A 16,942-nucleotide genomic window follows, 5' to 3' on the forward strand; every position below is an offset into this window, starting at 1 on the left:
GGCTATCTCGTACCGTTTAAGAGATATTCCAAAATTATATATATATTTGATAAGCGACAACAACAGAGCCATCTCTGTACAAATGTTGGAACTCGATGAATGCTTGAGTGGGACAAGTTATTTTTTTTCAGTACGTCAACATTTTTAATTTTTTTTGCCAGTGAATGGGTTAGGTGACTTGCAACGACGAAGGCCTTCTAGCAATACGAACTTAGCTTATGCCGGCGTAATTCGCTAAAATATCTTTAAATTTGCATATTTCTCATACCGCCGTATCTTGTTCTATTAGACCTCTTCAAGAAAATCGCCAATTAGTGAAAACTAATTGAGCACAACAGCAAAAGAGGTGCTAATAGGGCAAGCATACAATGATATGGGGATATGTGAATTGTCGGTTTCTTCGATTCAGATAAATGGATCGAATTGAAACTGGGATATTTTGCATTTTTTTTATATGATAGCTAAAATAACAGAGATTTTGATTGGCTAATAATTTATACGTGGTGTTTTCTGATTGGTTTAAGTAAGCAAAATTTCTATTGGCTGTCTAAAGCCGGAGCACAGCGCTGATTTCTCACCTTTGCTGGATTGGCAGAGGAACCCACATGGCGGGGGATAGAACCTGAACGGGCTCCACCAAAGTATAGGAGACTAGAAGCATATAATTTGGCGAAAAAACCTAAGTAAGGTCATAGAGAATATTTCAAAAAAAGATTTTTTTTAAAAAAAAAGTTAACAATTATATTTTGCATTGCACAGCATTGGATATTAAATAACATACCCCCAAAAAATCTCTGCATTATGCGTTCTGTAAAAAATTGCCCTACGTGCCAAACTGCTGTGTCAAGTAAACATTTTCAAAGGCACTGTCGTACTTGTGTGCCGGGAAAACAAATATGTGCGACCAAACTGTGCTCTAAGTGTGGAAAAAATATTTCTATTCCCAACTTCAAGCGACACCAGCTTACTTGCAAGAGCACTGGAACATCTCTACCGCAACCTTCCAAGCGAAAGGTAGAAGTAACCTCTCTCGATGCATCGCCACCTGCCAAACGCGTCAAGCTGGCGAAGAAAGCAGACCGGTTTGCGTTTGAGCATTTATTAGAAGACTTTGACATAACATCAGACAGCTTCTGCGATGTGCGTAGTTTTCTGGGGAGCGAGCGAGCTAAGATAATATCCATCCTCAACGATGCATTGGCCACACACTCCACTAAATTCTATGCTGTGCTATGCTGCAAGTATAAGAAACCGTCTGATAAAATATATAAATTCTTCCATGCCACAAAAGCAAAAACACTGCATCAGGCAGATGTCACTGACCTCGACAGCATCTACGACAAGTTTGTCGAGGAGCTTGTGGCAAAGCACGAGGAGCATCAGGCTGAAGGCTCGGGCGGTTCGCTGTGTGGCGACCCCCACAAACTTTGTTTGAAACTTAACAAATTCCTGCCACTGGCAGGGTCTAGCTATATTGCCCTGCCACCCGAGGTTAAAGCAAAAAAAGCTATTCTCAATATTCAGAACAAAGACACCAAATGCTTCCTCTGGTCGGTGCTGGCAGCATTGCACCCTATACCTTGGGAAAAGAGTCCACGCCGTGTTGCACACTACAAGCAGTATGAGTTGGAACTGGAGGATGCAATGGCGGGGATTGCCTACCCTGTAGAAGTCTCGCATATTCGCAAGTTTGAGGTTCGTGCTCGTGACTTGTTGGGCCTGCAATTAGCCATCAATGTTTACGGTCTCGAGAACAAACATGAGGTCTACCCCATTCGCGTGAGCAACGTGAGCAACAACAACGAGGCACGAGAAATCAACCTCCTGCTCATCAAGGACGAAACCCATCACCATTACACCCTCATTCGCTCGCTCTCTCGGCTTGTTTCGAGCCAACGGAGCAGTGATAGTCACCACGTCGAGGTGTGTCGCAGGTGCTTGTCTACATTTCGCAATCGAGAACAGCAGGATTACCGGCGCATCAGAGGTCCCAACATTGCTGCTGAGAAGCTAGCTCGCCACATGCTCTACTGTGGTACCAACAAGCCTGCACGAACTATCCTGCCCGAACCTGGTGCAGTAGAGTGCTTTCGCAGGCACAGTGCTATGGTGAAGCATCCTGCCTATATTGTAGCAGACTTCGAGGCCTTTCTTCAACCTCTGTCTAACTGCGAGCCCAACCCCGAAACATCCTCTACCATTCCTTTCCAAATCCACGAGGCCTCGAGTTACTCCTATGTTGTGGTGTGGCGAGACCAACATATTGCCTCCGAGCCCTATGTGTATCGCGATCCCGACCCGGTCAAACACTTCCTGGAGAGAATGCAACAGGAAGCCATCAAGATAGGGAAGGTGCTGTTGGCCCCCAAGCCCATGCTGCCTCTGTCTCCCAAAGACAAGCATCAGCACGAAATAGCTCTAAATTGTCCTGTTTGCAACTCGGTCTTCACTGACGATAACAAAAAGGTCCACCACCATGACCATTATGGGACCGGAAGCTACATTGGCCCGTGGTGCAGCAGGTGTAACTTGAGAGCCAGGGACCCGCGCTTCATACCGGTCTTTTTTCACAATGGCTCGGGATATGATTTCCATCACTTGGTCACACATCTAGGGTACGACAATGCAAGAATCAATGTCCTGGCACAAAACGAGGAGCGTTATATTAGCGTCAGCAAGTGGGTGCCGATCCCCGGCGACTCAAAAAACAGGAGCATCGAGCTTCGGTTCCTCGACTCTCTGAGGTTCCTCCAGGCAAGCCTGGATGCTCTTGCTGGGAAGCTCAGAGACGACCAACTAGCCATTACCACATCAAGTTTCCCGAACTTAGATGTCGCACTCATCAGACGTAAAGGGGTCTACCCCTACGAATACGTCACCGACCCTTCCAAGTTCGAAGAAGAGTTGCTGCCTCCCCAGGATAAATTCTACAGCCAGCTGAGAGGTTCAGGTATTACCGACGAGGAGTACAAGCATGCTCAGTCTATGTGGGTCAAGTTGGGTTGCCGAACTTTTGGTGATTACCACGATGCATACCTGAAGCTTGATGTGACGCTTCTTGGCGATGTGTTCCAGGCGTTCCGGGCGACTGCGATAAACATTTACAACCTGGACCCTGTATATTTTTACAGCCTTCCTGGACTGGCATGGTCGGCCATGCTCCTGCTGACTAAAGTTAAACTTTCCCTTATCTCCGATATTGATATCATGCTTTTCATCGAGAGAGCTATCCGGGGCGGCATGGTCCAAGTGTCGCAACGCTTCGCACACGCCAACAATCAGCACATGGCCACTGGTTACGACCGCTCCCAACCATCAAGCTACATCATGTACACTGATGTGAATAATCTTTACGGGCACTCCATGATGCAGCCACTCCCAACAGGACAGTTTGAGTGGGTTGATCCTTTATACCACGACATCGAAAAAGAGTGCGACGAGTTTGGGTTTTTTGCCGAGGTGGACCTTGACTTCCCCGAGAAGCTGCAGGATACATTCTGTGACCTTTCGCCTGCTCCGGAATTCAAGTGTCCACCTGGCTCAGATCAACCAAAGCTCGTCATGGACTTGGAGCCCAAAAAGCGTTATGTGCTACACTACCGGAACCTCCAGTGGTTAATGCAGCAAGGGGTCTCGGTCAAAGCAGTTCACCGCGTGCTCTTGTTCAGGCAGTCTCCATGGTTGAAGCCGTACATCGAACTGAACACCGAACATCGCACTGCTGCCACTTCGGAACTTGATCGCGATTTTTTCAAATTAATGAACAATGCGGTATTTGGGAAGACCATGGAGAATGTGCGAAATCGCGTTGATGTGAGGTTGGTGACGAAGAAAACACAGTGTCGTCGACTTGTTGCAAGCTCGCTGTTCAGATCTCGAACAATTTACAACGAACAGATGTCTCTGATTCACATGAACCGGGGCGAGGTGCTACTCAACAAGCCCATCTATGTGGGAGCTGCAGTTTTGGATCTGAGCAAGTTGTGCATGTTCGAGACATATTACGACATACTACGTGCACACTACAACCACAATATCTCACTCCTCTACACAGACACAGACAGCTTGGTGTACCATGTTCGCACGGCCGATGCGTATGGTGATATAGCCAAAGTTCCAGCTCTTGTCAAGCTCTTCGACACATCGGGCTATCCCCAGCCAAACCGGTATGGAATTCTGCCCCGAAACAAAAAAATACCCGGCAAACTCAAGGACGAGAAAGACGGGGATGTGATTGTGGACTTTGCTGGACTTCGTGCCAAAGCCTATGCGATCCGGGCTGAGGGTTCTGTAACAAAAAAGGCAAAGGGTGTAAGCAGGCAAGTGGTTCGGGAGCACCTCAAGTTTGAGGATTACCTCGAGTGCCTCAGAACAAAATCGCCCATTCTACAAAAAGAGCATCGTATCCAAAGCGTCGATCATGTGCTTACAACTAATATTGTCAGGAAAGTTGCTCTGGATGCACACGACGACAAGAGGTGTATTCTTGAATGTGGGGTCCATACACTTCCGTGGGGCCACTATCGCCTGCAAACTAGTAAGGCCTGCCCAGAGTGCAACAAAAAGTAATAGGCAATGCAAAATGAAAAAAAAAATCAATTTTAATTTACTTCAACTTCCTCGATTACATGCATGGCACAGCAAAATTAAACTTCTGGGAAACTGCTTATTGTAGTTTGTACTTGTGTATATAAAATTCCACATTTCTTATTGTGTGCTATTTTTTTAATTTTTTTTTTTGTATCTAAAACTGTTCAGTTACTCTTTCATTCTTGACGTCATACACAAATGTTTTCTCTGCAATAAGAATGACACTGCACAGAGTATCTGCAGGCAAGGCGTCGTGGAACTCGCATACAATCTTGATGTTGGTACGATCGTTAACAACCACCTGTTTTCTTTTAGATGTGTTGATGACAAACATGGGTCTGCGAGCTATGAACTCGTCGGGGTTGTAGTACACGTCCACATTGCCGGAGGTCACTCTCTTGTAAGCTGTGTACGCCTCGTAAAGTTTCAGGTAATCATCGTTTGTAATGTTTAAGTTATAATTCTCGCGTGGAAAAACTTCATTCCTTCCATTTTTGAGGTAAACATTCTTAATTTTGCAATTATCGAACTGGCTAGAATCTTTCTCTTGGTTATTATCTTTCCCCGTCTGGAAGAGCACGACGGTAAACTCTGGCATATCGTACCGGATGCTGTTGAACTGCGTAGTAACATCAAATTCAAAATGGCTGCCAGAAGCAGGTTTCTGCACGCACTGGTAGCCGTAAAATTGGATGGGTACTTGGGGGTTCTTCAAAATATCGGCTTTGTACTTGAGACCGTAGTTAGATTCGTATTCTACCACAGGCATGCGCAGCTCCATGAACTGGATGACGCACTTGGCTGCGTCGGGTAGTGTGTTGGCAAGTGCTGCACCGTCTGCACCCAAGGTGCTGTAACGCATCAGCACATCGTTGTCATTGGCGCTTCTGCGAAAAGTGACGCGCAAGCCACCCTTCCACATAATCTCCGTGTAGTCGGAGAAGAAGCCTGGAAGCAAGCGCATGGGAAACAGTACTGTGTGGCTTCGAGTTTTGATTTTTGTATCTGCTTCGAATCCCCCTGCCTGGTAATATGCCGCATCGCTCTTGGAGAGTTTCAGTGTTCCCACAGCTGTAGAAGTAATCCCGGGGTAGTCAACCCTATCGATGACGGTGCCATGCTTTCTAACTTCCACTTGCGAGAACAGATGCGGCACAAAATTGTCCACAAGTTTTAAATTTGCATTGGCGTTAAATGCTTCCCCGTTGTCTCTCTTCACCACATCAAACTTGATATACAAATCAGCTCTGTGAGGGTGAATGAACCCATCCCCGACGTCCACATCGTATTCGATCTCCCTGTTCGGTTCGTTCAAATTGGCGAACGTGCGACGATTGGGTGGGAAAGATTGCAACTCGTAACTTTCGATTTGCTCCATGATTGTTATTTATTATACGTTAATCTCCACGACGGCGGTGGTAGTAGCTCCGGCAAAATTCACCACCTCATCTTTTTCGTTTGTCACTGCCAATTCTATGTTGTCTATGCGATTACGAGATATAGGGAAGTATATCGGTGGTGAGGGTGTGTATATAATCGGTTCCATGAATTCAGAGTTTGGTTTGAACGTAGCGATGATACCTGTCTGCTTGTGGCTGCCTGGGATGCCATCCGAGGATTTGGTGATCATGCCTTCTGCCACGTTGCAATGTATGTTCAGAGTTTCGATGGCTAGAAATTTAGGAATGTTGGCACCGATGTGCTTGATGCCAGGTTCGAGCTTTGTGTTGTTCTCGAATCCCAGAAGCTCTCCAACAGTGCCTAGGTCTACTGTTTCCGTAGCAGACACAATTTCAACTCTGTGAGTTACAGAATTTTGAGATAGCAGTATATTTCTTGGCAATTGGGCTTGCAAGGTAGACAGATTGTACTGTCCTGGCGTGATAACTATTTTTTCATTTCCAACAGTAATTTTGTTATTGTGCTCCGTGACATTGGGTATCAGGTACATGCTGTAGAATGCACGAAGAGCAATAGATTTAGGATAAATGATGTCGTCATGCAACGCGAGTTTCAAGACCGAAGTCTCGCTGGTGAGATGGAACACTCCCATGGTGTTTTAGGTACCACAATGCTTTCTGAAAATGCTCCACTGAGGGGTTATTTATTTTAGACATGTATGCGAGAACGGAAAGGCATAGGTGGCCGCAGTTAACATCGGTGAAACCCTGGATGCGTTTGTCATTGTAGTAGAGGTTGGCAACACTGAGATACTTCACCAACCTGGCAGGCGGTGTGCCACCGAACGAATCGAAAACAAATGCATTGTTATCGTCAATTTTGAGGTAGCATATCCAATGTGTACCAGGATTTTTGTAACTGTCCAGGTTGACCACGCCATACTCCTTTTTCTTCACAGCAGAGGGTAGAGAATCGGACATGAAAACACCCCTGAAGTTCCTTATTCCCAACAGTTCGATCAGAGATTCAATATCGAAGTTGGACAGGGCTTCTTCTTTTTTTTATATTTCTTCAAAGCATCGAGGTTGCTTTTTCGCTTTTTGGTCACACCTTTCCCCTTCTTTTCCATAGCCAGGTTGTGACGTTTCTGTTCTTCCAGCTCGGCCTTGTTCTTTTTTGCATCGATGACGGTTTTGGCAATGGCAGCACTGCCTCCTGCCAAGCTGCCCACTGCACCCAAAGCTGCCAAGATGGCCGGAATGCTGAATATGAAACCTCCAATCTTCTGCTGCTTCCGCGAATGTTGCAACTTTTTCAATTGTGGAGTGCTGAGCAGCAATTTCATTCCGTGTCCTTTAGACAAGCATGAACGTTTCTTCTCGCGTTGTTTCTTGGTGAGTAACCCATCGAGGGCACCCAGCGTTTTCAGATTCGAATATGGTATCTGGTACACGACGCCCTTGGGCTTCATGATGTAATTTTTTTTTTACGGTATGTTATTTTATATATGTTCAGAGATTTTTTGTTTTCCCTCCCGTGTAATTTTTTTTACGGTATGTTATTTATATATACTTTGCAGCTATTAAACAAATTCTATTATGTGCTTTGTTTTCTTACCAAGAAGTTCTTTTGTCCCCTTGTACACGATTCGAGTTGTACTCTCGATTAAAATAGATAGCTTCTCGTCGGATAACATGCTAGCGTATCGATCTGGTAAAAATAGACTGTATTGTCCGTTGAGCAACAGACGTACTTTGGGACCATACTGGGTTGCAACAATTGAACCGGAAGTTATTGCGTAAGGTTTGTCCACTTCCAATTCCTGAATTTTTACATACTCGACTGACAAATTTAGCATTTGTTTTAATGCCTGGACGTCACTAATTTTTTCACCCATATCGAAGAAATATTTTTTTGGTCTCGTAGATTTTTTACAGTGTGTTATTTATAGAAAAAAGTTTTGGCATTGCCTAATGCGATGAGGTGATCGATGATCCTACTGGTTTCAGCATTTGAAGCATACCAGTCGTCTGTATATCATGTCCTCCCCTGTCTCCACTCGTGAAGTTCGTCCATCTTATCAGCCAATTTTTCATCAGCAGCCCGAAAAAGAGCATAGGGAGAAGAAGAAGATTTTACATCGCTTATTTTTCTCAGATGATCCAGAAGTAGCATTTCACAGGGCAAGCGAAATTGTGGTGTTATTTTAACTAAATCAATAAGCTTTTTAACATCCTCGTGACTATCGTCGAAAGTAAATGTAAATATTTTGTATAACACTTCTGTTGGTAAGTCTGTTATATGCGTAGACATTTTTTACTGTATGTTATTTAATTACAGCCCCCACCCCAATTTTCGTTTTGTATTCATGGCAATGGTCGTGCCCAATGCTGCAACCCGTTCACCCAGCGAGGCGTCTCTGCTGACGAGTCTCCCGAACGCGGCATGCTCCAATTTTTTATCAGCATCGTGACGCGCATCTAAATTCGTATATGTGTTGTAAGCAATGTCGTGATCCTTGCATGCAGCATCCAGCAGATTTACCCCCTTGTCACCTCTCTCCAGTCGCCGTTCCAGTTTAGTACCCGGTCCGCAGTATTGGTAACCTGGTAGGTGCATCTCGAAGGGTAGCTTGTTGATGATGTCGTTCACGAGACCTCGACCCTCGGCCACATTCCAGAATTTGGGAGGCAGGGTGTTGATGATTTTGATAAGGTAACCTATACCTTTGTTGTCGTTGACAATAAAGTTGCTAAGCTTGGTGCTAATCATGTCCATGATGCCCACTTTCTCGTTGTGGAAGTTGCGATTGCCTGCATTTTCCTCGCCTGCGATAACCAGCAATCGATCTACAAGCTTCCTTACGTCGTCTACCCAAACAAACTCTTTAGGTAGGGTATTGTAGAGTTTGACACCGCTGCCAGTCTTGAGCTGGTTCCATATTGGCTTGATGAGGTTCCTGTATTTTTCTCCACTGCTTGATTTTACGCGATTCTGTGTTGCATCGTTGTTTTGGTACAGGGCATCCGTCATGATTAAAATTTCTGTGTAACTTTGGTAATCCTCGTCTGTGTAATCTTTAGGTTGCTTTTTGGTGATAAGTTCCCACAGGCCCACAGTGCCAGGATACCTAGTCCAGCTGTTCTTCTCGCCCAAATTAATTTTCACGTCGTCACCTTCGAACGTAACTTTTGACTTTCCAATTTTCCAAACCACACCCTCGTTAAGTTCCACAGAGGGGTACAATCCAAACACCTCGTCCTTTTCAAATTTCCCAGTGCTCAGGTAATCTCTCGCCAACGGACCTAATTCAACTACCTTGTCCGAAGAGGTACTGCCTAGAACCTGACGTCTCAGAGGTGCAGCTCCAAGTTCGAACGGGGTAGTGTGAATACTGGATATCGGTGTAGGCACAGCATAATTTCGAGCAGCAAGTGGCACGAGCTCGTTGATTAAATCTTTATTTTGCTCGGTAACATCTTTGATGTCTTTACCTAGTCCACTTATAGCATCAATAATAGGTTGGTCCTGTCGCTTTTTCTCTTCGTAAATTCCGCGATTCTCTGATTTCCAACCCCTGAAGCGTTTGGCCAGGTAGTCGCGCAGCTTCAAGTTGTCGTCTGCGAGTTTGCGTTTCATCATTTGTTATTTATAATACGTCAAGACGTTTCTTGTAACGTCGCAACGTTTAGAAAGTTGTTTATTTTGTTTCTGTATTTTCCGTCATTGGGTTTCCTCGTCATGTCTATCGTGGCGAATCCGAAATCATCTTGATTCCAGCATGAAGAGCAAAATTTGGAAAACTGATTGTAGTTCATGTCCCCGCCTACATAATCATCGTAAGCATGTTTTAAATTGGTGTGGTCTTGACGAAACAAGCAAATAAAATTAGCGTTGTCTCGGAGAAGCTGCTTGGGAATTTTAGAAAAAGTCTGAGCAAGGTAGAAGCAGTCCATGCCTCTGTGCCGCCCCTGTGTAAAAAAATTGCGAATTTCGTTATGGTTCTCCAGGATGACATCGTCGAAGACCACCACCGAATTTTCATGGCAGCAGTCTAGTGGCATTACTTCGGAGGCAAAAGTAGCTATGCTCAGCCCTTCGTACAGTTTTGTCAGCTGTTGATATTTTGCTTGCTCCAAACTTTTGGAAAAAACATACAAGTGCCTGTTCTTCCAATCTAACCAGTCGGGAGCAAGAAGAAAATTATCAATAAGTAAAGTTGTTTTCCCACACCCTGAAGGTCCGACAATAAGGCAGCGAATGTTGTCCGGCAACAGTTCGCCGTTTTTCCTAGCCTGACGCTCCGGGGGAAAATCTGGTAGTCGCCTCACCACATCCCAAGCACCCGTTACACAATCACCTCGTTTGCATCGATCCAACTTTTTTCCTCGAGTCCCAGCCATTTCACCAACAGTTTGTCACCTTTTCTACGTAATACTTTTTCGATAAGATACGTATTGGGGTATTTTGTTTTAGAGAGTTCCTCCTCGTAGAATCGCCCTTTCAAAATTTCGTCGCGATTATCTTTTATTATATACGTGTGACGGTTACCGGGTAACAATCGAGCAACAGTGAAAAGTTCCGTACTCCAGTTTTTGGTAAAGCCTTTTTCAAACATGCGCTTAAATTTACTAATTCTTACTTGGTCTCCAATTTTGAATTTCGGTTTTTTGTTAGTGGGCCGGTACTTGGGGCAATAAACAGTAGAGATCAGTCGTGCCTCATCAGACTTGCTGACATCGGCAGGCTTCATGCGTATCGTGCTATGCAAACTGTGATTATAGTCGTTTACGAGTTCCGGAAGCACATTGACCCACTTGTGGTTACCTTGAAGCGTGAATCGTTTCCACATGCGTGTTTTGAGAGTACGGTTAAAACGTTCCACTACGCTGGCTTTGATGTGACTGAAAGTCGAGTAATGTTGAATATTTTGTTTCTGAACAAACTGTTGAAATATCGAGTTGTAAAATTCCTTTCCGTTATCCGTTTGAAGAAATCGAGGTCGCCTGCCACTTTCATTGAAAATAGTTTTGAATGCTTCCATTACGCACACACCTGTTTTAGCCTTGAGGGGCAAAGCCCACGCAAATTTTGAAAATGTATCTATAACAGTAAGAAGATACTTGTATCCTTTGTTGATTTTATGTAAATTTTTCAGGTTGCCGCTACTCATTTCCACAAGGTCAGCCTGCCAAAGGTCATCCACGCCTTTGGTCACCACCGCCAGTCGTTTGTAGTTTCGTCGTGCAGGTTTATGCAGCTCGTTCACGATACCCTGCCTAGACATGGCGCGAAAATAAGAATATAGCCTGGATGGGATTTCTGGCTGCAGACAATGCTGGGTTTTCTATATACAGCTTGTCACCTATTTCTATGTCGATAATTTGAGTGGCATCTTCGGCATAGGCAGTCTCGCGACTTTCGGGGTGTGTGAAATCGACCAGCTCAACTCCTCTTATTTTAGGCTCATCGCCAATGTTCGTCACGGTCATGATTGGGTAGTGGGTTGCGTGAGGCAAAGACCAGTAGGAAACCTTGACGAACTGAAGTGTGCCAGCGAGGAAAAATTGATGATAAGCTTTTGCAGGAGTCAACATGTAGAGTTTGTAACCTGGATTGAAAGGGGAGGAGAACTCTCTGTTTGGTATGCTGTACAGTTCGATGACAATCGTAGACTTGAGATTGTCGATGCTGGCATTTAAAGTGTTTACGTTGGTTCGAACCTCGGTCTCTATATCCTCCAATCTGCCATTCACCGATTCCAGGTGTTCCTCGATAGCGTGAACAACAGTGTCGTAGTTTGGTTTGATCTTTACATCGACAATAAGGCTCTTGAATTTTTCATTTAAGTCATGTAGTTGGGTGCTGAAATTAGCTATAGTCGATTCCTGACTTGCCTCGATACTCCCAATTTGCTCTTTCACGCTGGCAATAATCTGCTGCAGGCTTTCTACAAGCGTCAACTTGGAGCTCTGTATTACAAGGTCGTGGACCTGGGTTCTAATTTCCGCAAACAATTCATGCAGCTCGGTGATGTTCTGGTTGGTAGGTAAAGTCGCGACAGACCCCCGTATCGATTCAATTTCGGATTGGATGTTTTTGATGTCGTCGGATTTGAGTATTCGGTTGAGAGTTCTCTTCACGCTTTTCAATTCCTGAGAGGTAGGCAGGGTGGCCACCGTGTTTTGGAGCGATTCCAAAGCTTTTTTCACCGCGTCCAACTCGGAGGCATCGGCAGCAGCACGTATGCCTTCTTGCAGTTGTGTTATGTCATCCTGGGTGGGAGTAGATTGTTGCAGGGTTTCCAACTTAGTCTGTATGTCGTCGATCAAGTGATGGAAATGAGACAACTCGGATTCTGCATTCAGATTTTCCAGTTTGGCGATTTGCTGTTGAACGTTGGCCAGTGTATCCCTGATGCCCGGCAGTTTGGTTTCCAGCTCATCGTGAACGTTCGCCAGATCATTTCTAATGACAGCAAGTGCATCCTCAATATGGGTTATGGTGCCTTGCAGCTTCCCGAAATCCTCGTAGGTCTCAAGTTGGACTTTGATGTTGGCCACGCTACGGGCAATGGCGTTCAGTTCGCTAGACGACGGTAGATTGTTGATAAAATCCTCCAGTGTTTGGAGTTTAGTTTTTACTTCGTTGATGGCCGCATGCAAAGCGTCCGTTTGTAGCTCAGCCTTGATGCTTTCCAACGTAGGGATTTTGAAAAATTGAAACTGTTCGCGCAATTTAGCAATACTAGCGTTCACGCGATCGTAGTCGTCTTGTGTTTTAATGCTCTGGATGATAGTTTGCAGTTCGGTCTGGATGTTGCTTGTTTGGTCCTGCAAGCGTTGTTTCAGCTGTTCAACGTCTGAGGTTTGCGTTTGTTGCAGCTTCAGAAGTTCGTTCTGCAGATTGCCCACACTCAGTGCCAGCTTGTCGAGATTGTCTATCGACGCAAGGTCGGTGTATTTTTGCAGCAGCGATTTTAGCTCTGCATCAATCTTGAGTACAGGGTCCAAGCACTGAGACTGCAAGCTAGCTATCTCGGACTGGAGGCTGGAGTTGAGCGTGGACTGGAGGGCCTGCAGATCGCTTCGCAACTTCTTGACCCTGACGTCGAGCATGAGAAGCTCGTCGCCATGGTCGTCGCGTTTCGTATGGCCAAAAATATCGTTAGGCATTATTGTTATTTATTATAGGATAGCTAATTTTCATTTCTATGAAAAAAGGGATGAGTTTGTCGTAGTCGTCCAAGAGCTCTATGTACAGGCGATCGCCAGCAGATACATCGTACGTGGTGGTACTGTTCATCCTATCGTGTTTGATGCGATAGATGTTCTTGCCGGAGGAAATTTTGGCCTCTCCTTTATTCTCGGGATTCATGTCAAACTGCAGTTTGCCGGAGATGGGGAATTGGTAATAATTCAAGTTGTTGTTGAATATGTAGAAAGTTTTGCCCACATCCTCGTCGTACTGGGTCAGGATGCTATTCAAGTGTATAATCAACAAACCGTTGAGTTTAGATAATAGGGAGGGTAACAGGTCCAAGCTCGCAGGTGGCGACGGTGCACTTTGGGCGAATGCCTCCATAGCCTGCTTCCTGAAGCCAAACAGGTTCATAGGCATTGTTATTTTATTTTATATTTAGCGATTTGTTTCAAGCGTCAAATAATAATTCGAGCCTCGTCAGTGCTGCCAATTCCTATTTGTAGGTTAGCTTAGCCAGTAAAAAATTATATAGTAGAATTTTCTTTAAATAAATTGGCAAAAAAAACCCAAGCCTCAAAGAAGGCTACGCCGAGTTGGAAATACTGCTGGTGAGGTTAACATACACCATAAAAGGCTACGCCGAGTTGGCAACACTGCTGGTGAGGTTAACATACACCGTGAAAGGCTACGCCGAGTTGGAAACACTGCTTGTGAGGTTAACATACACCATAAAAGGCTACGCCGAGTTGGCAACACTGCTTGTGAGGTTAACATACACCATAAAAGGCTACGCCGAGTTGGAAATACTGCTGGTGAGGTTAACATACACCATAAAAGGCTACGCCTCGCCCAAACACATGTACACTCACACACAAAAAAAAAGCTAAAAAAATTATACACCGTGAAAGGCTACGCCGAGTTGGAAATACTGCTGGTGAGGTTAACATACACCATAAAAGGCTACGCCGAGTTAGCAACACTGCTTGTGAGGTTAACATACACCGTGAAAGGCTTCAAAATATCAGTTAGTGAAATTTTCGGGGGGTGAGTTGGCACCACTGCGAGCCCCACATGATGATTCGAGCCCCAAATGAGGATTTAGAACCGGGCCACCTGTACTACTGAAATGAACGCTTTTTGGCGAAATAGCCGTGAAATATCATCAAATTAAGTAGAAAACACGCAAGAACCGGCAATCGAGGTTGTGCGCGCAAACTGTCGATTTGTAACGAAACGTTTGCCTAAAGTTTCCTACCACTTGCAGCTGAATAACGTTTTATCTTCGATCACATCAGGAAGACGCTGCAAATTGGGATTTCCCATGCACATAATCTCAGTTCGAAAACTTCGCTCCCTGTCAAGCTGCATTCCTTTCTTCCCGCGAATGTCTACTCAACTTCCAGTTTCATTGAACTTGCTAGCTGTAGCAGCGATAAGATTGGTGTCATGTTTATCATCATGTGATTTTCAACATGTGTTTGTGTATGTGCAGTAGCGATTATTTTATTTGTTGGACAGCAAGGATATCCTTTAAATACATACAATGAATAAATCACTTGAGATATGCAATTTAGAAATGAAGTGATTTTGTGTTGTTTCCTCTCATGATGAAAAATTGTGTGCCAATTTCTTTTTTTTCAACGCTGGTATATACCGCTGATCTAACATTTTATTTACCGCTCTCCTCAGTTTTTATTTACCATAAATTTGTCTCCCTGCAGATAAGCAATTTGTGACGTGTAGATATTGAAATCTATCAAAACAGAAAAGACCCATTTCCACATCGAATACGAAACCACTTACCTTCGATTAAGTGAGGCTGGAGGACGTTGAGATTCTCCCTAATGCACTTGCTGAAATTATTGTTCCTCTCACACCTCACCAGATTTTTCGCTGTAACGAAAAGGAAAGCAATTCATAGTGTAATATAGATTAACAAATAATCTTGCAATTCTACACACAGAAAATGAAATACGTACATCAGCTGAAACAAAAAGTTTGTATACTAAGTCCATTATCGAGAAAGATGCAGGAAGGAATAAAGAGAATAAATGGATCCCTCATTAAGGTACAGCTCGACTTAGGAAGAAATGCCCACATACATTATATGATGGACTTCGAAGTTACCTTCACAAACAATAGGACAAGAATGCATGAAACTGTAAGCCTGATTCTTGGTAAACGCCAAGTTAAGACGTGTAAGTTATTTACGCAGCATTTATATATTTAGTTTTCAAACATAAGTGTTTATGATGAAACAGTTTTTAGGGTGCGAAATCATTTATGACTGGTGGGGGGGGAAGATCTTAATCTCCAAACCCCCTCCCCACAAACATACATATAAATTATACGATATATATATTTATAATTTTATTTAAAGTAAAAATCAATTACTAAATTAAAAATACATTATTAATTACCCAAAAATAAATAAATTTGTTACTTTTAAATATATTGATATTATAATGTAGCAAACTACGTCCTTTACTAACTCATTAAATATGTTAATAAATTATGAAATAGTTGAAGTTTTTATTAAGTTGTTGCTTTATGTTAATATAAATCAATTAGATTTCATAGCAATTTTTGTATTGTATTCTTGCTTTACTTTTATTGTGCATATTTATGTAGATTTGTTAATGATCTCTTAAGAGAGGAAACGCATTGAACACTCACAACCACACTACTTTCTGTGTGTTTTCGATATTATTCTTAGTACAGTATATTTGAAATTAAAAGTAATTGTTTATCTTTTGTTTGTCGTAACAAAAACTCTCCCCCCCACCGAAAATTATTTGAGGCCAAGATTGGTAGGATAAATCCTCCCCCCAGGATTTCGCACCCTGGCAAATTTTACATTAAAATGTGTACATTTTGCAGTCCCGTTTTTCCTTCAGAAAAATACGGAAAATGTTCCGTTTTGTTGTTTCAAAAGTCTGGTCACCTTAGATTTAAGTGCCACTTTCCTCTCACTTTTAGTAACGGGGAAATTACGAAAAAAAAGTAATTTAGAATTCCAGAGACAAAGAATAAAAAATATGCACGGAAGTGCCACAGAATACTGATGCCGCAAAGTGGTCAAGGTAAACGACTTCAACATACCACCTCGCACTCTCACACACACATGCACACACATGGCAAACGACCAGCTGGTTTTAAGGCCAGCGGCATGTTTCTCAAGAGGATGGCATATGATCGAAACCGCAACTTGCAACATACCGTTTTTCAAGCGTTTTCTAGAAGGTAGATATGTCTTACGTAATGCTACATTCACTGCCGTATTGTGATATGTTATTGCAGCTTTTTATATTCTTGTTATAGCTTTTCCTTGACTCCACTCCCCGCCCTTTCCTTGGCATTGAGTAACTTTGGTAACCTTGTAACCAGTGTGGGAGTAAAGTTAACCACTACATCGATAGTTGTGGTCTTTTAGGTTTTTCTAGCACATGTGGAAACTGCCTTATCATGAACGAGATGTTCGTCAATAAAATTTCCTCCTCTGGTCAACAAGCTACAAACAAATCCAGACGAAAACAAATCGAAAATTTCGAGAATTGACCAAAAAGTTTTTATTTACTAAGAGAGCTAAACCTAACAAGCCTTACCTAACAACAATAGCATACCACAATGACGTCAGAGCAGCAAGTGTCTTCTTCTTCTTTATTTTATGGCTCACATCGCGTTTGCAGTTTCTAGCCAAAGTTGCTGTTTTCAGGTTCTATTGTTAATCTCTATGTTCCAAACTGTT

The 16,942-nt window shown here is 43.5% G+C and overlaps 1 protein-coding gene across 2 annotated transcripts in view; it reads right to left on the bottom strand.

Moving 5' to 3' along the window:
- LOC145993941 (protein takeout-like) overlaps window positions 1-16,942 on the bottom strand; it is a 224,376-nt gene that overhangs the window by 23,130 nt on the left and 184,304 nt on the right. For both annotated transcript variants that reach the window (XM_083129906.1, XM_083129905.1), the window contains exon 2: window positions 14,998-15,087. In XM_083129906.1, coding sequence (XP_082986032.1) covers window positions 14,998-15,087 — 90 coding nt within the window. The remainder of the gene's footprint in view (window positions 1-14,997; window positions 15,088-16,942) is intronic.

The sequence above is a fragment of the Lepisma saccharinum genome, chromosome 10 (genome assembly GCF_977018435.1).
Source record: "Lepisma saccharinum chromosome 10, izLepSacc3.1, whole genome shotgun sequence".
NCBI classification, from domain to species: domain Eukaryota; kingdom Metazoa; phylum Arthropoda; class Insecta; order Zygentoma; family Lepismatidae; genus Lepisma; species Lepisma saccharinum.